At 54.5% G+C, this 21,669-nt stretch overlaps 2 protein-coding genes across 7 annotated transcripts in view; one reads left to right on the top strand and one right to left on the bottom strand.

Annotated features, from left to right (window-relative positions):
* Positions 1-11,638, top strand: part of EXOG (exo/endonuclease G) — a 70,452-nt gene extending 58,814 nt beyond the window's left edge. Inside the window, exon 8 of the transcript XR_010747256.1 lies at positions 11,589-11,638. The gene's annotated coding sequence lies outside the window, so the exon portion shown is untranslated. The remainder of the gene's footprint in view (positions 1-11,588) is intronic.
* The window catches only part of SCN5A (sodium voltage-gated channel alpha subunit 5), a 99,736-nt gene that overhangs the window by 10,862 nt on the left and 67,205 nt on the right, over positions 1-21,669 (bottom strand). For 3 of the 6 annotated variants that reach the window (XM_066351982.1, XM_066351981.1, XM_066351986.1), the window contains exons 17-23: positions 18,489-18,932; positions 16,887-17,048; positions 14,089-14,209; positions 13,115-13,269; positions 5,243-5,416; positions 3,140-3,262; positions 528-809 (exon numbers count right to left, since the gene is read on the bottom strand). In XM_066351982.1, coding sequence (XP_066208079.1) covers positions 528-809; positions 3,140-3,262; positions 5,243-5,416; positions 13,115-13,269; positions 14,089-14,209; positions 16,887-17,048; positions 18,489-18,932 — 1,461 coding nt within the window. The remainder of the gene's footprint in view (positions 1-527; positions 810-3,139; positions 3,263-5,242; positions 5,417-13,114; positions 13,270-14,088; positions 14,210-16,886; positions 17,049-18,488; positions 18,933-21,669) is intronic. The other 3 variants (XM_066351984.1, XM_066351983.1, XM_066351987.1) reach the window with 2 other exon arrangements.

The raw sequence follows: 21,669 nt of genomic DNA, 5'->3' as shown, positions 1-21,669 counted from the left end.
CATGAGTTCTGTGTGCGTTTCCGTGGTCGAGGCTAACTGTAAGTTAATTTTGTGGCACGTGTTATATTCACGGAAGCCACCGTCCTCACGAATCAATGAAAGCTTAGGAAAGACTGGGTGGAGCTGTGTGTGTGCAAACATCACGCATCTTGCACGTTTGAGATGGAAGTAAATCTATTCTTCTAAACGGAGGGATGGCCAGAGGCACAGTTTTGCTACTAGCTCAGCCCCTGGGTGCCTATGGTCTTTTATTTTTAACCTGTGCCATCACGCTGGCAAACTGACTGTGCGAGGAGATGACGATGACGACTGGCTGGGACGTGGGGTCTGCCCCGGAGCCCCGAGGCCCTGGACCTGTTCATTAAGAAAAACCTGAGGACTTCCCAAGGAGCCAGGAAGTCTCTGGAGAAGCTGGGCCTCCTTTGGGCAATGTGACCCTGCTGTCCCCCTCCTGCCCACGCCATGGGTGAAGGTGCCTGTCGCTAGAGAAGCCACGGGGGGGAAGGAAGCCCCTCCCCCGGACTCACCACCTGCAGAAGGGCCAGGTACCCGGCGCCCACGTTGTCGAAGTTGACCTTCACCTTGGTCCAGTACAGTTCGCCGGTCACGTTGAAAGACTCACACTCACTCTTGTTGTTCACGACGGTGTAGTTTAACGGCAGGCCCCCCTCGGTCTGGTTGATGCACCTCCCGAACTTCCCCGCGAAGAGGTTCACGCCCATGATGCTGAAGATGAGCCAGAAGATGAGGCAGACGAGGAGGACGTTCATGATGGACGGGATGGCGCCCACCAGGGCATTGACCACGACCTCAAGTGGACAAAGAGGAGACTCAGGTCCTGGCGGTGCCCAGAGAACATACCCTTTTCGGGAACTTCCTGCCCCAAACCTAACTGAACTCCCGGGCCACAGGTCCCTGTGCGGGAAAGGGTGCAAGACTCTTCCTGTCCCCGGGGAAGGGCCACCCATAGCCGGCAGCCCAGGTGGGGGCTCAGGGCAGTGAGAACACACACACCTGTCTCTCTGCATCCTCAAGTCTGATGCAACTCCAGAACATCTGTCCCTTCTTGGCCCTGCCTGAAGCCCTGACCTTGAAGTTTCTTTTTTTTTTGCCAGAGAGAGAGAAAAAGAGAGAGGGAGGGAGGGAGAGAGAGAGAGAGAGAGAGAGAATGTGTGTGTGTGTGTGTGTGTGTGTGTCAGGGACAGACAGGAAGAGAGAGAAGTAAAAAGCTTCAATTCTTCATTGTGACACCTTAGTTGTTCATTGATTGCTTTCTCATATGTGCCTTAACCAGGGGACTACAGCAGAGCGAGTGACCCCTTGCTAAGCCAGCGACCTTTGGTCTCAAACCAGTGACCCCTGCCTGCTCAAGCCTGATGAGCCCGCGCTCAAGCTGGCGACCTCGGGGTTTTGAACCTGGATCCTCCGCATCCCAGGCCAACACTCTATCCACTGCACCACCGCCTGGTCAGGTGAAACTTAATTTTCAACAGGGCAGTTGAGTATGCCAGAGACTGGCAGGAAAGGGCCTCTGGAGACACATTCTCTGAGTTAAGTTTTGGTTTATTTGGGGGTTGCTGCTACTGGGTTGGGGGTGTTCTCCCTGAAAGTCTGTCCTGGGACCTCTGTGTGGTCTGTGTGGGGAGCATTTGAGAGTCCCCCGACGCTGTGGTGGGAGCTGGGCTGTGAGGGCAGGTGCTGGGGGTGTTCCCTGCACCCCTGCCTTCCCCAGGGAGTGTCTCTGCCACGTGGAGCCAGCGCCTCATGCTCTCCATCTAAACGCACAGCACCCAGGAGAGGCAGCTGGGGTGTCCCCGGCTGTCCATGAGCCAGAAACACGCTGGCCACAGACGGGAAGTGAAGCTGGTGTGGGCTGTGTGGTGGGTCTGGGGCTGGGGCTGGGACGGGTGACGCTGACATAAACGGAAGAGGGGGGTCCCTGGCTCCCCAGCAGGCACGATGAGCCCAGGAGCAGGTGGGAAACTCAACCCTCAAGTGTGCCCCTGGCTGGCTCAGTGGCTGATAGCAACTGATGTCTCCCCCATGTTCCTCTGGAAACAAATCTCCTCGCTCCCAAAGAGGCATCTAAGGTCGGAGTATTCACTCGTGAGCGGTTTCCAGCAGGAATGAGCGATTTGTTTCCCCACGAATCGGGTGTGGGTACAGTTCAAAACCATCAGCGGAGTGGGGGCTGTGCGACGTGCCTGCCGGATCAGTGAGAGGCACACGGACGTGCCGGCTGAGGCCGCAACAGAACTGCGCCCACTTTGTAAAAAAAAAAAAAAGATACTGTGTTTTCTTGCTATAGAAGATGGGTACAATGTTTTTTCATGGTGAGCTTTTAAATTTGCTTTATATGTGCACATTCTTTGGTGAAACTTGGTGCCTTCAAAGATGCACAAGGCTCTGCACTTAGAAAATAGTGCCAAAGAGTTTACAAAGCAAATGCAAACTGATCTCTGCCGGTGAGAATGCAATTGGCTCCTTCCTGCTTCCTTCACCCTCTCTGTTCCAGGCCCGCTGCCTACTGCTGACAGCAGGAAGGGGGCCCATGTCTGCCAGGAGGCAAGGACTCACATGGGCACACAGAGCTGGGGCGCACACACAGGGCGGGGCACACACACGCACACAGAGCAGGGCGCATGCACACAGAGCGGGGTGCATGCACACACAGAGCGGGGCACACACACGCACACAGAGTGGGGCACACACACACAGAGCCGGGCTCACACACACAGAGCCGGGCGCATGCACAGAGCAGGGCGCACATACACAGAGCCGGGCGCACGCACTGGCCTCACAGGACGGCAGGAGCCAGGGGCCCCGGGCCAGTGCAGCAGAGACCCCTGCACCCCAGGGCCTCACTTCCTCTCCTTTGTCCAGTGTTCTCCTGGCCCCCATGGCAGTCACAGGGCTGGAGGTGACAGGCCTGGGGGAGGGTCCTCACAGCTCCCCACCCTCCAGGGCCCCCACATCCAGCCACATTTCTCCTGGAGAGTGTGACTCGTGCTCCTACCAAGTCTGGGGCCACAGTCCCAGCGCCAGGCTGGGCAGCTGGGCAGCACGTGAGCCTGGGGTGGGGGTCCCTTCAGTTGGGCCACCTTCTGCTCCCCAGTGAGAAAGCAGCCACCTCACTCACCCTCATGCCCTCAAACCGTGACAGGGCTCGCAGGGGTCGGAGTGCCCGCAATGTCCGCAGCGACTTGATGGGGCCCATTTCAGAAAAGCCCAGGGTGTGTGCCACCAGGCTGATCAGTGAGACCTGTTGGGAGGCAAGGTGGGAGACATGGGGACAGCTCTGGTGACAGGGGAAAGGGCTCTTGGCCCACCTACCACAGGGCTGGGAGTGACAGGGCCAGAAGGCCTTCTGGTGTCCGATCATCATTATTCCCGACTGGGAATAACAGCCTCGGGGATGGACTTCCTGGGGCCCCAGAGCCTGGGGGGACGCTCCAGTGCGTCCTGGCTTTGACCTCTCCTGAGCCTCCAAAGCCCCCCACTGATGTGTAGGACCAGGAACACAAATCTCGGGCTTTTGGTCCCCATGTATTTTCCTTTAAGTCAAGTTCTTGGGCCTCTTTTGGGGAAGGAGGGACTGTCGTGGGTTGAATGTGAACAGACACTCCTGGAGCATTTCCCTAAAGCCAGATTTTCAACATTCTGGGCACCTTTAAAGAAGGGGCTTAGGTGGGAGTCTGGGGCACTGAGAGCCTCAGCTCTGTGTTCCCTCCGCCCTGCCCCCACTGGGGCATGTCCATCCCGTGGGCTTTATCCTTCTAAAGCTCCAAGACTTCCAGTCCCTCTTAGTTCACTGCTGGCCTGAAATCACAGGTTGGAAACGGCTCCCTGCCTGACCTCGCATGCAGTCACCATTAATAGCACCTTGGCATCAGCCTGGGGGTGGTGAGGAGCCAGGGGTAAGGGCCTGAGTGCCCCGCCTCCTCCCAGGCTTGGAAGCACCACGTGGGAGGGGGATGGGCAGAGGAGGCATCCCTGAGGATGACCAGCTTCAGGTCTCCAGTTCCTGGAGAGGCAGAGGGGCATCTGTCAGGGACCACCTCCAGAGGGCAAGGCCTCAAGGGCCCGTCGGCCTGCCGAGTTCCCCGCAGGCCACTCCTGACGTCTGTTCTTGCCCCACCTGCCCCACCCATAGTGCCCCCAACTCAGCTGGTGGTGACACCATCCTTCCAGCTGCTCACGCCACAGCCCTGGCGCCATCCCCACCTCCTCTCCGTGTCTCACACCTCACATCCAACCCTTCAGGATTTCCTGTTGGCTCGGTCTTCAAAATACATCAGAAGTTCAGATATTTCTCAACACCTTCACTGCCACCACCCTGGCAGGCCACCGTCACCTCTCCCCTGGATTACCGCCAGGGTCTTACTCTTCTCCCTGCTCCCACTCTGGGCCCCTCCCCCACCACCTCACAGGGAGATCTTTGAATAATATGAGTCAGTTCCTGTTACTCTTCTGTTCAAAGCTCTGCAATGAATGTCACCCCATTTCATTCTAAATAAAAGTCCCTGCTTTCCGAAGGCTGGGCCCCCTCTGCCCCATGTGCCGGGTCTCTCTCTCCTGCACTCGCCTGCCCCACTCGCTCCACCCCAACTGCTCTGGCCTCCTTGCAGCTCCTCAAGCGTGCCAGGCACGCACAGACCACAGACCACGCCATTCTGACCTCTGCTTGGAATGTTCTGCAGACATCTGCCTGGCTCACCACAACTTCCTTCCAATCTGCTCAAAGCTCCACTCAGTAGGCCCCCTCCTGCCAGCCTATTATCTAGAGCTGTGAGCTGCACCTTCCCCTCGGCCTGGACCCTGGCCATGCTCAGAGTGCCACCCCGCGCCTGTCATGGCCGGCACCCCTGCATGAAATGCTCTTCCCGTTTCACATGGTGAGTCTAGGCTCCCCCAGAAGCCAGGGCGCTCCCGAGGACAGGGCCCAGGTCTCCCCCTGCTCCTCCGTCTCCCCAAATTAGGGGTTCTGATGGCAGGGCTCAGGGCTCTCATTTCTCCTCTTCCTCCCAGACTGGGGACCCTGAGAGCAGGGTCCGCATCTCTCCTCCGCGACCCCAGACTCCGGCCTCCTTCCCCTCTGCCCGCCCTGTGGCACAGCCGAGTGTGTGTCCCCTTTACCCTGGCATCCGCCAGCCCTGCCACCTGCCCCTCCAGCCCCCTGCCTCAGCTCCTGCTGACACTGGCAACAGTCCCCCATCCTCTCTGCCCTGCAGGGGCCACTCACGTCCACGATGAGGAAATCGAGCCAGCACCAGGCGTTGGTGAAGTACTTCTTGAAGCCGTAGGCCACCCACTTGAGCAGCATCTCTAGCACGAAGACGTAGGTGAACATCTTGTCGGCATATTCGAGCAGAACCTTGACGGCCTTCCGCTCCTCCAGGTAGATGTCCTCGAAGGCCTGCAGGCCAGGTGGGACAGAGGCATGACGTCCTGGCCACGGCCAATCCCACCCTGCACGAGGCATCAACTCGAACAGTAACCGCTACCCAGGAGCGCCGGGCGCAGAGGGGGGGACGCCAACGGAGCGGACCCCTCTGCGGTCAGCGTGGGGCTACGTCAGCAGCGCGGGGCTACGTCAGCAGCGCGGGGCTACGTCAGCAGCGTGGGGCTACGCCCGCAGCGTGGGGCTACGTCAGCACGCTCTCCAAGGAGCGTGCGTGCCACGTGGGCCCGGAAAGGACTCGATGTGGTGTGCGGACAAGGGCGGAACGTGCAGCGAGAACGCTTTCTTTGCATTAAAGAGCAACTCCCAGTTCTGGGCTAGTGCATTTGAAAGACCTTTCTAGAACTGGCTGGTCTTCCATTTTAACAAGGAGGGAGGGTGTTCAGGCCCAGGCCACAGCTTTCTTCTGTAAACAACATGAAACTTTTTGTTTTTACTCTCCTTTATGTAGTTGCCTACTTTTCAAAGGAAATAATATTGGTCTCCAACTGCAATCATCATTAGAAGTTTCCCTCTGTAATAAATTTAGTTAACCAAACACAAACAGTGAGAGCTGATCTAAAGCAAGACCATAAATAAATGATAGTAAAGACAATCCGTAGGGAGGAAGTTTGGCCAACACAGGACCAGGTGAAGCCAGACCTCCTGTAGTCCTCACAATCTAGGAGTCAAAGTTTCTAAGATGCTAGACATTGTCTTTTTCCACCTCACTTCTGCCTCAACCCAAACTCCTGAGCCAACAGAGAAACCCCGATGGCTCCCGGCTGCCCTCTGCCACCTCCAGCCTCCTGATTCGTCCTAGCTGTGCTTGAGTCACCGCACCCCACCCCAACTGTGCCCTGAGCCTCCCAGTCTAGGCAACTGAACACGCCGCCGAGGACCCTGGAGAGCGGCCGCTGCCTGCTGCTCTGGGCCTCCCTGTCTGACTGCGGGGAGCAGGTGGCTGGTGCTGTCTGCAGTGCCCGCGTCCGCACTGCTGAGACACTCATAGGGCTAATCTGGTCATTGTACACCGGACGACAGGATAATTCAGGTCCCAGTGTGGACTTGGGGAGCTGTTCAAGAGACGTGTGTTTTCTTTTCTGATTATAAAAATGTGTGCTTTTAATAAAAAATAAATAGTACAGCAACTACAATGAAGAGAATAAAAGGCACCTCCAATTTCATGCTAACATTTAGGCGAACATTCTTTTTGACTCCGTGTGCGTGCGCGTTGTGTGAGCGCGCATTTTTATAAGATATACTAAACCTTTTGCTTCGAAACTTCTTTTCCTACTCAACAATCTTTTATGAACAATTATTGACTCTGTGATGTGATTACATACACTATCATTCTCTTTAAAGGGTGCATAATATTTCATGATTTGCATATTCCTGCTGTGTATTTAGCCAATAAACCTGGTAATGAACATTTCCGTTGTTTCCAATTTGTCTGCGGTGGAAACAACATCGCAATGAACAATGTGTCTGATTATCTGTTGAGGATAACTTTCTAGAATCGGGGTGAAAGTCAAAGGTATACTTTGGTACAGGCTGGGGATAGGACCCCAGAAGGGGACACTTAGTGACTCTGCACAAAGGTGGCCCTCTCCTCCCCCCTCCACCCACACTGGTGGTGTTTCTCCTCTGGCACGCTTCCCAGCCTAATGAAAAAAACCATGTTTTGTTCCATTTTCATTTATTTTATTACTAGTGATGTTGACATCTTTTCCTTGGATATTTATGAGCAATGTTCATCTTTGCCTTTTTAAAAATTTTTTTATTTGAGTGTCTGGTTTATTTGGGGACATTAACTCTTTGAGGCACTTAATCCTGCCTTTCAATCTCTCTTCCTTTTTTTTATCACACTGAAGTCCTATACTTCACCTTCATTTATTACATAATTATATCATTTATTATGATTTTCACTTAGTAAAACCTTTAGCATCACATTATGAAAGCTCTTGCCTATTCCAAGGCTAGGGGGGAAAAATGACCCTTCTTTGCATTTTAAAAAAACAAAACTTTCTGGTTTCATTGTTTCATATTATAATTTTTAAAATCTAATTTTGGTAAAGAGCAAATATTTTAACTTTTTTTTTTCAGAGTGGCTGGTCAACTGTCCTAACTTTAAGAATCTACTTCAAATCCACAGATTAGAAATCAATTTTTATCATAAACTACCTTTCATTCAGACCTATGTGGTTTTACTCTGTCTATTCCTGAATTAGTATTATATGAATTTTTCTAGCCATGTTTAGTAATTTTCCAAGATAAAATTTGGCACTAGTTTGTCAAATTCTCTCAAAAATGTAGGAAATTTACTGTTATTGCATTAAATTTGTTAGCTGTTTTAGGAACTAATACACAGCTTCTTACATAGGACTAGCATGTATTAATATTTATAGTATACTTGTCTTCTATAGTCCTTAGCAAAGCTTTATAGTTTTCTTCGTGTACCTCTTATACATTTCATGTTATATTTATTCCCAGTTATTTAGTTTATAATACCTGCATGTAGGGAATATTCAACAAATGTTACCTGTGACTAAAAGGTTTCTGTTAGTATAAAACAACAACATCAGCAATTCTTTGTATATTTTATGAATGGCCATATTTTTTTTAATAAGTTTTAAAATTTCTCTAGGCAAACATTTTCTACAAGCAATGATGTATTTCTATTTATTTCTATCATTATTAACTTTTGTTTTATACTTGGTATATTAACTTCAATTCTCCTATTTTTCATTTTTCTACTGTATGGGTTTTTTTTTGTTTGTTTGTTTGTTGTATTTTTCTGAAGCTGGAAAGGGGAGAGACAGTCAGACAGACTCCCGCATGCACCCGACCGGGATCCACCCGGCACGCCCACCAGGGGGCGACGCTCTGCCCACCAGGGGGCGATGCTCTGCCCCTCCGGGGCGTCGCTGTGTTGCGACCAGAGCCACTCTAGCGCCTGGGGCAGAGGCCAAGGAGCCATCCCCAGTGCCCGGGCCATCTTTGCTCCAATGGAGCCTTGGCTGCGGGAAGGGAAGAGAGAGACAGAGAGGAAGGAGGGGGTGGGGGGTGGAGAAGCAAATGGGCACTTCTCCTATGTGCCCTGGCCGGGAATCGAACCTGGGTCCCCCGCACACCAGGCCGACGCTCTACCGCTGAGCCAACCGGCCAGGGCTTCTACTGTATGTTTAATTTTCTTCGTTAACTGCATTGGCTCGTACTTCAAGATCATTATTATGTAATGAACAACAGCTAAAAAGTAGTTAAGTCATCCTTTTTCTTATTTATTACTTTAATAAAAGTGTTTTAAGGCCTGACTGGTGGTGGCACAGTGGAAAGAGCATTGACCCAGAATGCTGAGGTCCCTGGTTCAAAACCCTGAGGTCACTGGTTTGAGCATGGGCTTGCCAGCTTTAGTGTAGGGTCACTGGCTTGAGCACAGGATCATCGACATGATCCCAAGGCCACTGGTTTGAGCCCAAAGGTTACTGGCTTGAAGCCCATGATCACTGGCTTAAGCCCAAGGTCGCTGGCTCAGCTGGAGCCCCAATCTCTTTGTTCAGGCATGTATGGGAAGCAATCAATGAACAACTAAAGTGAATCAACTACGAGTTGATGCTTCTCACTCTCTCCTTCCTCTCTCTCTGTCTCTCTCTCAAATCAATAAAAAAAAAATCACAATAAATAATATTAAAAAATAAGTGTTTAAGTGTTTTACTACTAATGATAACAGAAGTTAATTTAAGAGTGTTTTACTAAATTAAGGGAGTATATTTTATTTCTATTCTTAACAGTTTTAAAAATCAGAAATTTGTTGAGATAATTTTTTATCTAGTCCTATTTGTATAAGTAGATATTTCTAATATGGTATCATTTTAACATATATCTAGCTATGATTTACTTAATCTTTTACATATATTGCTGGCCTATTTGCATGTATTTTAATATTTTTTCCATCACTATTCATAAATATGGGATGTATAAACTGGTCTATAGTTTTCCTTTTGGTATGCTTAACGTTTTAAAAATCAGCATTATATAGCTTTCATTAACAAAATTTGTAGGCTTTCCATCTGTTTTCATATACTAATATATTTTAAATAGGACTGGAATTATTTTCTTCCTTGAGAAAGAGTCCACTCTTAGAAATGTGAATTTACCCATTTGATTGTTTTACTCTGAAATTTTATCAGCTTTACTATTTATTTTCTAATTTATTAATGTTTTTATTTTATTAACTACTGCCTTTGCTTTCCTTCAGATTATTTTGTTGTTAAATTTCTAATTTATTGGGCTTGACCAGGCGGTGGCGCAGTGGATAGAGCATTGGACTGGGATGCGGAGGACCCAGGTTCGAGACCCCAAGGTCGCCAGCTTGAGCGCAGGCTCATCTGGTTTGGGCAAAGCTTACCAGCTTGGACCCAAGGTCGCTGGCTTGAGCAAAGGGTTACTCGGTCTGCTGTAGCCCCACGGTCAAGGCACATATGAGAGAGCAATCAAGGAACAACTAAGGTGTTGCAACAAAAACCTAATGATTGATGCTTCTCATCTCTCTCTGTTCCTGTCTGTTTGTCCCTGTCTCTGTAAAAAAAAATCTTATTGGGTTAAATAATTAGTTTACATTCTTTCTATTTAATAATAGAATTGTTTGAGTCTATGAATTTTACTCTTATTACAGCTTTGGCTGCATCTCACATGCAATATTCTCACTCTTGTTATTTTCTAGTTTCTTTACCTCCCATAGTTTTTTTTCTCTATATCTGTTTTTCATTTCTTATTTTTCTAGATTTCAAGTAGACAGAACTGGTTGAATGTTTGATTTACAACACACTGCTATCTTTGGCCTATGTAAAGTCTCTTTATTTTATTTATTTGCTCACTTATTAATGTAATGAACACCCAGGAACCTACCACTGAACTATTTTTTGTTTGACCTAAGGCTTATTTAAAAATTACTTTTACATTTCTAAGGGTTTGTCTTTAATCATTCTAATTTTGCTATATCTAGCAGTTTCATTATCTGCTAGATAGGCTTAATAACAGTACCTACCTTATAGGGTTATTGTGAGAATTAAATGAATTAACATTGGAGATGTGTTTACAACAGGGTCCAGCACACAGTGAGTGCTATATAAGTGTTAGCTATTATATTTTATTATTATTAAGTTAGATTCAAATTTATTAAGTATATATATTTTAGATTTCTTATTGTCTTGTTCCTTCTACTTGATTTGTCAAGAACTAACAGGAGTGTGGCAAAATCTCCCTGTATTGTTACACTGTAGCTACTTTTCCCCCTTCAATGGTTTTTGCTTTATATAAGTGCTGTGTAATCCCAAGCAATATATAATATATTCATAATGATTATATTTGTAATATAGGTTGTTCCTTCTTTGTTTTTTCTTAAATTTTTCACCTTAAATTCAATCTTAATATTAACAAACAAAAGCACTCTGGTGTTTGTTGTCATTGCTTTCCTTTGCTTGATATGTCTTATTATTTCACTTTTAGTATTTCCATTCAGAGTCCTTTTCTTTTAAAAGATGAATTATATCCAGTTAATTTATTATTAAAACACATTTGATGCCTGACCAGGCGGTGGTGCAGTGGATGGAGCGCTGGACTGGGATGCAGAGAACCCAGGTTCGAGACCCCTAGGTCGCCAGCTTGAGAGCAGGCTCATCTAGTTTGAGCAAAGCTCACCTGCTTGGACCCAAGGTCACTGGCTCAAGCAAGGGGTTACTTGGTCTGCTGTAGCCCCATGGTCAAGGCACATATGAGAAAGTAATCAATGAACAACTAAGGTGTTGGCTGCAACGAAAAACTGATGATAGATGCTTCTCATCTCTCTCTGTTCCTGTCTGTCTGTCCCTATCTATCCCTCTCTCTGACTCTCTATGTCTCTGTAAAAACAAACAAACAAACAAAAACACATTTGATCTTGCCTCTGCTATACTCAATGCTTCCTTGTTGCTTCCTTTTTTAATCTTTTTTTGCTGTAAGATTTATGTCTTCTTAAAAAAAAATCCCTTCAGTAATATAGAAGGAATATATGGTCTTCTTTGTGTTAAACAAGTTTATAACTTTAAATAATAGACTCAGATTTCTTTTTCTCAATATATCATTGACTTGTTTTTTTTTTTTTAAACAGTGCTTGGCAGTGGACCCGGATTATATTCACATTTGCTTGCCAAAACTCCTCCTCACTTATGCCAGGCTGAGCTTCTCCTCCACAGCCCAGACTAAATGGCTCTGGCTGCCCTTGTTTGTGGTTGTTTAAAAACAAAACTCGTTAACATATTGTCAAATCATCCTTCTCCAAAGTCTGCAGAGATTTCGCTCGAGCTGCCAATGGTAAAAACATCAAGCAGTCTGCAAGTCATGACTCTGGGCCAGCTCTGGAATGGGAGCGGGGCAGTACAGGTTGGAGTGGGGGGCTTAGAGTTTTAGGAGTGACAGCCACAGTGCGTCCCCAAGGCCTGGCCCCTCAGGCGGCATCACAGGCTGGAGGCATGTCGTCTTGGATCAAAGCGGCCCTCTCCCGCTCTGTAGCCCACAGCATTCCCTGTTACGGGCTCATCCCCAACAATATCAGGTGTTTGCTTCCCCTGGGTCAGGAAAGTTTCTGTCTCTTTTGCCTTCTTGGTCATCCTTCTCCTTACACCTTCTAGAACCCTCTCCCTGACCTTCCAGAATCTTCTCCAGGGTTTTTCCATCTATTCCAATATGGGATCTAAGAGATCGGAGTTGGGTGCTTGGGAGTCAGATAGAGGCATCCCTGGAAGGCCTCATTCCTCCTCTTGGGCTCAACAAACCTCCCTGTCCTCCATAGTCCAGTTCCATCTGCTTCTTCCAGGGAGTCTTCCTGATTCCTCCAGTTTCCTGACCTCCCATCAACCTGAGTCATCTACTCCAATTTTGCTCAATTTTTTTGAGCTGACCTCTGACCCTCTCAAACCTGCTGGGTCTGGTTTCCCCAACACGATGGGGAACCCCCAATGCCAGGGCCAGGGTCTCCTCCTCCTGTCGGTCCCCCATGCCTCACAGAAGGAGATAAAAAGAGAGCTTGGAAAAGACTTATTGATCAAAATGAAGGACAAGACAGGATTCTGGAGTCCATCTGTCTGGGTTCAAATGTCACATCTGCTGTCTGTGGGTGGTGCGGCCTTGGGCACGTTACTTAATGTTTCTACAAAAGGTCGCTGTGGGATGAAATATGACCATTGTGAGCTACACAGCTTGGTCGCTAGCCCTGTAGAACCTGGAGGAAGTGGAGCCACCACCACCGTCTCAGCTAGCATCGTGAATTGCACTGGATCGGCCTCATGGGGCAGCTCAGGCCGTTTGTAAGGGGCTGTCACCAGCACTCAGGTGTGGGAGGCTGGTCGCCTGTGACCTATTCCAGCTATGCACTGTGATCTAGGGCAAACCAATGCCCTTTTGTGGAACAAGGCAGCCTGGACAGATGACTCTGTGAGCCCTTCCTGCTCTGATCTCTATGTGTGCTACGGATGCTGGGAGTCTGGGAGTTGATTCCTGATCTGAGGCCTTGGGGGGGTGCACTGTGAGCCCCAGTTTCTGAGCCGACTTTCCAGCAGGAGTCTTCATTTCCCGCCCTGCCCTCCTCTTCCCCACCCCCTCCCTGACCCTCCCCTCCCTTCATCCCAGGGAGAGTACCAGCGCCCCGCTGCTGAGCAGGATCATGAAGATGATGAAGCTCTCGAACCAGCTGTGCTCCACGATGCGGTAGCAGGTCTTACGCAGTCGCCACCAGACCTTTCCTGGAGCCTGTGTGGTGTCCACAGCACAGCAGGGACAGCGCTGGACACAGCCTGGGGGAAGGGAGAGGGGTCAGCCCCAGACCAGGGCCTGAGAATGCCCCTGCCTCATGGCAGGAGGCTGGGTGGTTAAGGGAATGATTGAAAGAGATGACAAGTATTGATGGGTGATGAGCCCAGGGTGACATGGCGGGTGGGGCCACGGGGGTGGGGAGGACCCTGGGTGCTGTCGCAGGGGCCCATCCTCAGCAGGTTCGCTGCAGAAAGGCCAGATGGACCGGGCACCCAGGGAGTAGCTGAAGAGCCTGGCAGGTGTGGGCAGGGGTAAGACTGGGGTTAGATGGGCTCCCTCTTATTCTCTGTTCATCCGGGAAGCCCTCCCCCTACCAGAATATTCCAAAATTCTGTCCCTGGGCCTTCTCCGTGTTTGCAGTTTCTAAGTCTTGGGAAGGGTGGACCCGCCACTGGCAGCCCCAAACAACGCGGCACGTGGAGGGCAGTCCCTCACTTTGTCCCCAGCTGCCCTCCAAGCGCTTCACCATAAAAGCTACGGGCGCCAGTCACCACCACGACCACCTGTCACACCCACCTCGAGTATTTACAGAGAGCCTCCTGTATGCCAGGCACCATGCCAGGGCCTGAGGGGACAGGGCTGAATTAGACCCAGTCCTGCTGATGTGGGGGCACAGTCATGCCACCACACCACAGATACAGTGTCACCAGTCCTGGTGCAGCTGACCCACAGCTGCCCAGCCCAGGAGACTGCTGGAGACTTGCTACGACTCATGTCCTAGTGGAGGAGCCTCCAGGGTCATGATGAATGGGGCAGGGGGTGGGACCGAGGCCGAGGCACAGGGGTGCCCAGGGTAGCACCTTCAGTGAAGCAGTCCTCTGGGTCCTTGACGTCCTCGCCGAGGTCGGGGATCTGCTCCAAGAGGTCGGCGGTGTTGGTCATGTCTGCTGTGCTCCCCTCGGAGTAACTGTCCTCGTGGGTCTGTGGGCCGAGGCGTGGGGCAGGGTGGGCAAGGACATGAGTGGGGAACGTGTAGCAGCTCCGGCCTCCAGCCCGAGTCGGGGGGAGCCTGGGCTCGCAGCGTGGCGGTGCCCAGACTGCCCTCCATCGCACCCCTGGGGAATCGGCCCCGAAGGAAGGAGAACAGCCCCAGAGGTCACCTGGGGTCAGTCAGGGCTGAGCCGAGACTGGGCCTCCGGGCCTCTGGGCTTGTGGTCTGGTCTGTGGGGTCAAGGGCAGGGACAGGGGGATGTGAAGGGGTCTGAGGAAAATACTGGGGTAGGGAGTCCGTCCAGCTGGATACAGAACAGATGTGCGGTGGCCACACGGACACATGCTGGGACAGGGACAGAGTGGCGGCTTGGCCCACGCAGAGCAAACAGGCATGCCGCACGCGGAGCAGAGTCGGCACGGCAGCACGGGCACACACAGGCGCAAGGTCAGACATGCAGACGCAGGCCGGCCACCCACCCCTGCGGCCCGCCCGGTTCGTGTGGGTGCTGGTGTGAGGCGCCGGGCCTGGAGTAAGAGCGAGAAGGTGCTGGAACATTCCCCGCCTGGCCATGCAGGGCTCTGCCGCCTTGACCTGGCTTAACCTGCCTATAGAGAGGTGTGTGCATGTGGTGTGCCGGTGAGTGTGCGTGTGTGATCGTGGGAGAGCTCCTGCATCGGTCACTGCAGGGGCTCCGCCCCCCCCCCCCTTCAGCCAGTGTGCCCCTCCCCCCCCAGCCACCGTGAACACTGGCTGCTCGCTGGCTCCGTCTCCAGAAAATTGTCGTTAGCTAGAGAGCTGCCATTTCTGGAAATCGCTTGGGGGTTACGACTCGAGCCAGGGGTGGCTGACACCCAGCGACTGGCACGGAGGGAGCCAGGCTGAGGCGAGAACCCGCTGCCCTGCCTTCTGGGAGCTGCTGCCTTCGCCTGGTCCTCCTCTTCCCTGGGGGTCTCTCCTGAGAGCACTCCCTCAGTGAGCCCCTTTGCACAGGAACCCCCCCCAGGTTCTCTGCCTGTAGGAGCCCACCCTACAGAGGAAGGGGAGCTTTCGTTTGCTTCGGATCAGGTCTGCATCCCCAACGCCCCCAGCACGGTGGGCCCGCCTGGCTGCTGGGGCTCAGGCTCCACGTACTGCTGTGTGGCTCTGAGATCTGGTGTGTATCTGCTCCTCAAGCTGCCTTACTTTCTATCCCTTCCAAGGGGGACCCCGCTGGTGTCTCCCGGTCTTCTTTAACAAGGAGGTTTGTGATGGGGAAGCCCCGAGTCCCGGGGGGAGGCCCTGCCTTTGCGGGCCCCCAAGGCTGGGTGGGGCCTTCCCTTCTCCTCCCAGCTTTGTTGGGGACAGTGAGCTGGGAAAGGCACAGCTGGGGGTCTTCACCCTGCTTCTCTTTTCAGACACAGTGGCTGCCTAAAGGACGCAGACTTGTCACAAGGGAGGTCAAGTTCTCAAGTTCCAGCACCTTCTCGTTCTTACTACCCCACTGCAGGGAGATGGCGGGGTCCTCCTCCCAGAAAAGCCCCAGCCCACCCCACTCTTCCTTCCGGGGGGTCCAACATGAACTGGTTCAAGGAGAGGAAGAAGTCACAAAAGTCGTTCAAAGGCCAACTCTCCAGTACGAAAGCCCTTCTCTCCATGATTCTCCGCCCCTCTCGTGTCTTAATGTTCCCACAGGCCTTTGGGTGTCGGACCCTCCGCGGGGCATCGTGACCTGCTGTCAGCATGACTGAAGGATCCACCAGGCCCTCACGTTCCCAAACTGGCCATGACCGCAAAGCATCCCGTTGGCCCATCCCAGGAAAAGGACAAGGCAAACGAGACGTGTCCCCTTGGAGCAAGTCACACTGCTGGGCTGAGGGGTGGTCAGGCTGCACGGCAATGGCCCCCAAGCATGGTCTCTGAGCAGACGACCACCATCCCGGTGTTTGGCATGGGTGGGGGTGTGGGTGTGGGTGGGGGTGTGGGTGGGGGCGGGGGTGGGTGGTGCAGCCCGCAGAGCCACAGTCCATGAGCCCAGGGATCGCAAACACAGGCTATGGGCGCCAGGCAGGTAACAGAACGAAGTCGGGCAGGTGGGCTCTGCAGGGAACCGGAGCCCCAGTCGGGAGCCACGGCCACCTGTCTCCAGCAGGGCGGCTCTTCCCATTTTTTTTTTTTTTTCAAGAGAAGCCAGAATTGCAGATTTTTTTACATAAAAGCTCCCAGGTTTTCAATGTTGGTAGCTAGTTCAAATTAAAACCCCTTTTTGTGGTCAGAACAAAACCCGACAGTCGGCCTCCCCTTTGCGGCCTCTGCTTTGGGCCAGGTGAGAAGCAGCCGGTGGCGGAGGCGCTGAGAAGCCAAGCACATGTTCTCAGAGCGCCCGGAAGTCCCCTGGGACGGGGCCATTCGCGGGACAGAGGTTGGCCAAGTAAGACCGGAGCACAGGGACTGAGGAGGGGTGGACGCATGGTGGTTTGGGGTTAGCCCTGCATCACAGTCCTAGGATACCGGCTTCTAGAATTTCCCCGTGGTTCTGGGCCCGTACCCTCTGGAGGGGTCCCCACACTGCCCGTGACAGCTGCTGTGGATCCACCAGCCATGAAGGCATGAGCAGGACCCTCTCACAGCCTGGCTCCAGCCCAGGGGCAGCACCCTGCCGGCCTCAGGGACAAAGGTGTGCGTTACCTCACTGTACCCTGGGGCCGGGGGCTCCACTTGCTGCTGCTGCTGCCCGTCTGCCTGGGCCGCCCAGGCCTCGGCCTCGGAGGAGGCGGTCTCTGACACTCGGCTCCAGGCCCTGGCCTCCGGGAGGTCCGCTGGGCCGCCAGACACAGGCTGGGGTTCCTGCTGAACAGACCTCAGCCTGTGAGCTCCCCGCCTAAGGTCTCCAGGCCCCCGACTCTGCTTCAGGCCCCACCCATGCCCCCGGCCCTCCTCACGGGGCCTCATCTCCCTGAAGACCGCCCTCAGGAGTGCTGAGAGGGTGGCTGCAGGCTCCGGGCAGGTGCTGGTGACGGGCCAACAGCCAGACAACACCCCTGGCCAGCTGGCCTACATCACCCTCTCCCCAATCCCCGGATGGGGGCAGCTAGGCTGCCATGCCCGGCTCCCCTGGGTGGCAACTCCACTTCGGAAGGCTATGATGACTTTTCCTGTGAGTTCCCATGGCACCCCCAGCTTGCGCTCACACACGCGCGCGCACACACACACACGCACACTCATACATGCACATACACACACGCACATACACACACCCCAGGGAGCCAGAGCCCACGGGCTCGAGAGAAGCAGAGAGGAGGAGAAGGAGGGGCAGTCGGAATTCGGCACACCCCGGAGATCATTGGAAGCCGTGGTCCTGGCAACACCAACACTCCCTGCCCACCGGCTGACACTGTCACTGTCCCACGGCCTGACTAAAAGGGCTGAAACTGGCCTCTGGGACCACAGGGGGCAGGAGGCTGTGGAACTGTGTCTGGAGCCTCAGATCCAATTCCACGCAGGGGGAGCAGCTGCTCTTCCCGCCAGACCCACCCAGCGCAGGCGCGGAGGGGGCGGCCGGGGGGCCCAAGCACACAGAGAGAGCCTGTCCTCACTGTTGGACCTAAAGACCCCAGAAGGAGCCATCTGAGCTGGGCTCAGGCCATGGTGAAGCGGAGGGAGCGGGAGGGGGCACCGTCCCTTCGGTCCAGACTCCGGTCCTGAGTGTTAAAAATAACGGGTTGGGAGATAAGATAGTGCCGTCTCTGACACCTGCCACCTTCGGGCGCTTATTTTTAAATCTCAGAATTAGCCCTGGGCCTGGGAGGAGGGGCAGGGGCCGTGAGAGGTAGGACACTGGGCTCGTCCCTCACCAACAACACCCTCCATCTTGGTAGTCCTGGAGGGGGCAGTGGTCAGAGTGGGGGGTCAGGGGCCAAGGGTCCTGGCTCTGTGCCACGTGCATGAAGAACTCCTAGCAAGTCTCTCTTTCTCTTGCCGTGCCTCAGTTTCCATTTCTATACAAATAACTGCCCATGACCAGGCAGGGGATACACCGCGGACAGCAGTCCCTTCCAAGATCCCGTCCTGGGCTGGACTGGGGAGAGTGAGAGCTGGTCTCAGGTCCCTCTACGGGGCTGTCGTTGGGGGACAGCCGGACTTCCTCCCCCGCCCCCACCCTGCTGTGGCAACAGGCAGCGGCCACGGCTCTGAGCGAGGCCAGGGGCCCTGGACAGCAGAGTCCTGGGCCCTACTATACACGTAGGTGCTGCCTATAAGCGGGGACAAGGTGGCCGGGTGGGGGCTCACCTCCTGCTTGCTGGACTCTTCCTCTGTGCCCAGGCTATTCTCCTCGTCATCCTCTGGGTCATCCGTGTCTGACTCGGCCGTGGCGATGGGGACACACACGTGCTCCGGGTCCCCGGGGGCGCCCTGGCCCGGCCGCTGGCCTTCCTCGAACCGTGTCTCCTTGCGGGCCAGAGGTGGCTTGTCCGCGTCCGCGGGGGGTGGGGAGCCGGAGGCGGCCATGCAGCCGGGCAGCTGGCCCTGGGCGGCGAGGGCGGCGGGCTTCTGGGGCCGCCGCTGCAGGAGCCCGCGGCAGGAGTGCCAGGCGGCCCGCCGGAGGAAGCGCAGGCCCCGCTGGATCCGGGCCAGGGCCAGCTGCAGGTTGTTCATCTCCCCGTCCTCGTCGGGGGCCGTGAGGTTGTCGGCGCTGAAGGAGCTCAGGAGCAGGGCCAGGAAGAGGTTCAGGACCTGGGGACACAACGGGTCAGGCTCACCCAGGCCAGCGCCACGCCCGGGGCGCTCAGCCTCAGGTCCGTGATGGGGACACTGAGGCCCAGGGACCTTAAACACTGCCACAGGCAACAGCTCTAGGCTTGAAACCTGGGCGAGGCCCCTAATCTACCCCCCTCCCCCCTGTTCTCTTGAATAAAGAGTCTGGCTATGAAAGGAAAGACAAATTCTACTTCTTCCTTCCGAGGTCTCAGATACGGCCTGAACTGAGTTGAACAGACCCCGCTCGTCTGTGTCTTGGCCCAGGTTCAATGGGGGGAGAGCCACGGGCCGTCCAGGGTCAGAGCCTACAGATGGGGTCTTGCCGCTTTGGGTGTAACAGGGGGCGGCGGGGCGGCGGAGGTCAGAGTAAGCACGTGCTGCTCCGGGGAAGCTGGCTCCAGCCTGGGACCACCAGGGACAAGACAGAACCCCGCCCAGAGTGCCTGGGGCTTCCCTGGGAGGGGACTCTGCATCCACTGGGGGCGGAGGGGTTAGTGATACGCCTCTAACTTTCCCAGTGAGGCCGGCTTACCACGCAAAAATCTGGGGCTCCTACCACGGGGCATCCCCACCCTGTGTGTCCCCAGGTCTGACGACGCTTTCCAGGTGAGGCACAGGGGACACTGAGCAGAGAAGGGGACACCGGCAGGACAAGAGCCCAGGTAGCAGACCGCAGGCAACTGGGACTCAGTGCTGGGCCAGCTACTGAGACACGCTGGTGTCCAGGTGCTGAGGGGCTCTTGGGTGCTGCGTGTGGGACCAGGCCGCTGGGACGGGGTGAAGCGACGAAGGGACTTGGGGCTGGTGCCCGGGACAGCTCTGGCTCCAAGGCCCATTGCGTGGCAGCAAGTCAGGGGAGGGGCCGAGGTGTCCAAGGTGCTGAGGGCACAATACCTAAGTTATTGGTTGGGGGTTAAGGAGTTGAGAGCCCAGCCCACCCCACCAAGGGACGTCTGCATACTGCCGGTCTTCGGGTGGTCTGGATTTCTACTTGTTAAACCATCCTGCAAGTGTGCGGTTCCCTGCAGCTGCGACGTTTTAGATTTTGTTAAAAAAACCCACAAAACTTTTGCTGGGTGACCAGGGACTGGGTATGGGGCCACTTCCTGGGCTCCTGGAGGTTGAGTGAAGACGGTGTGACCGGCCCAGGACCCAGGACCCAGGACCCAGGACCCAGGACCCAGGACCCAGGACCCAAGACCCAGGGCCCAGGACCCAGGCCGAAGGCCAGAGACACCCGCCCTCCCACTTTGGGCTGGGTGTCCCCTTCTCCCAGAAGGGAACTCAGTTGAGTGGGGGCCCCTTCAGCAGGGAGGTGGGTGCACAACCCTCGCTGGAAACCCACTCTGAGCCCCTGGGGCCCTGGCTTCTCACAAGCCCCTCAGCTCAGCTGTCAGAAAGCCAGGGACTAGAATTCTGAGGAAAGCAGTGAGGAAGGTCAGAGCGCCAGGCCTCAGACCTGGTCTCTGGTTAAAAAGAGCAGCACCCGTTCCCGTGGCCGGGACGGAGGGGCTGAGACACAGGACCTCCAGATCCCATCTCTATGGAGAAATGACCACTGCTGACACCAGGCAGCCTTTTTTATGTCATCACTGAGGGGGAGGGACACGTGATTCAGAGCTGCTGGCCGCACAGACCTCTGGCCTGGCCTGTCCATGTCCCTGGTTGCCCACCTTCGTTCCTTCCCCACGGTCCTCACACCTGGCCCATCTCCCCTGACCCCCACGCATCTGGGGCCCAGGCTGGGGGCCAGGCAGGGGGCGGCCGGGCGGCCTCGCCCACCCACACAGGACACTGGGGCCTCCCTCGTCACCAGCTTCAGAAGTTTGTCTTCTTCCAGTGCTCTCCCCGTCAATCGCACGCGGCGGCTCCCAGCCCCTGCCTGATCCTCGCTTCCCATTTTAATGGCAATTGCATCCTCCCACGCTGGCCCGCCAGGCAGCAGCCCAATTCCTGAGGCTGCCAGGGAAGGGGGTGTTGCTGTGTGGGCTGCTAGCAGCCCTCCCCCACAGCCTCTAATCTCATCCGCAGGCAGAGCTGCTTGGAACTCGCAGGGCTGTGTGTTGGAGGGCAGCTCAGTCTGGCCCTGGGCTGACAGCTCTGTGTGCTTGCGCCCCCCTCGGCACACAGAGTCTGGCAGCCCTGGGGCTGGGCCAGGGGCTGAGGAAGGCTCCCCCCCCCCCCCCAGCCAGGCAGCCAGTTTGAGGAGACGGAAGGGGGGTTGTGAGGCCAGCCAACGAGCGGGGCTCCATGAGCACTGTGCACGGAGGCCCTGCTTCCTCTCTGGGCTCCTCCACCTGTGGGCCTGGGGCAGGCTGTCCCTACCTGGGCCTGGGCTGGCCCTGGCTTGGTTAAGGCACGTGGGGAGGGAAAGCAGGCCGGTCTGGGGAAGGGCCCTAGGATCTGCAGCCCACAGTCCTCGTGCCACCTCAGACTCCCCTGGGAGCTGATGTGAGCCTGGGCTGCCCACGCCCTTGGGAGCCAGACCAGGCAGCTGTGATGTCTGAGCATGCACGGGCCACCTATGGACCCAGGGAGGTGGCTCCATGTCCAGAGTGGACACTGGTTTCTTCCTGAACTACTGACTTGCCTCAACCTTGCCTCTTCCAAAGGCCCCTTCTTTGGCATTTAGATCGCGATCTCTCTCAACTCCGGAATCCCCCGCATTGTAAAGACACAAGGCAAGACGCATTTGCTCTTGACAGATAAGTGG

This window comes from Saccopteryx leptura, chromosome 10 (assembly GCF_036850995.1).
Source record: "Saccopteryx leptura isolate mSacLep1 chromosome 10, mSacLep1_pri_phased_curated, whole genome shotgun sequence".
Classification (NCBI taxonomy): domain Eukaryota; kingdom Metazoa; phylum Chordata; class Mammalia; order Chiroptera; family Emballonuridae; genus Saccopteryx; species Saccopteryx leptura.
Note: the sequence above shows the minus strand (reverse complement) of the source record. Positions and strands in the feature narration are given on the sequence as shown.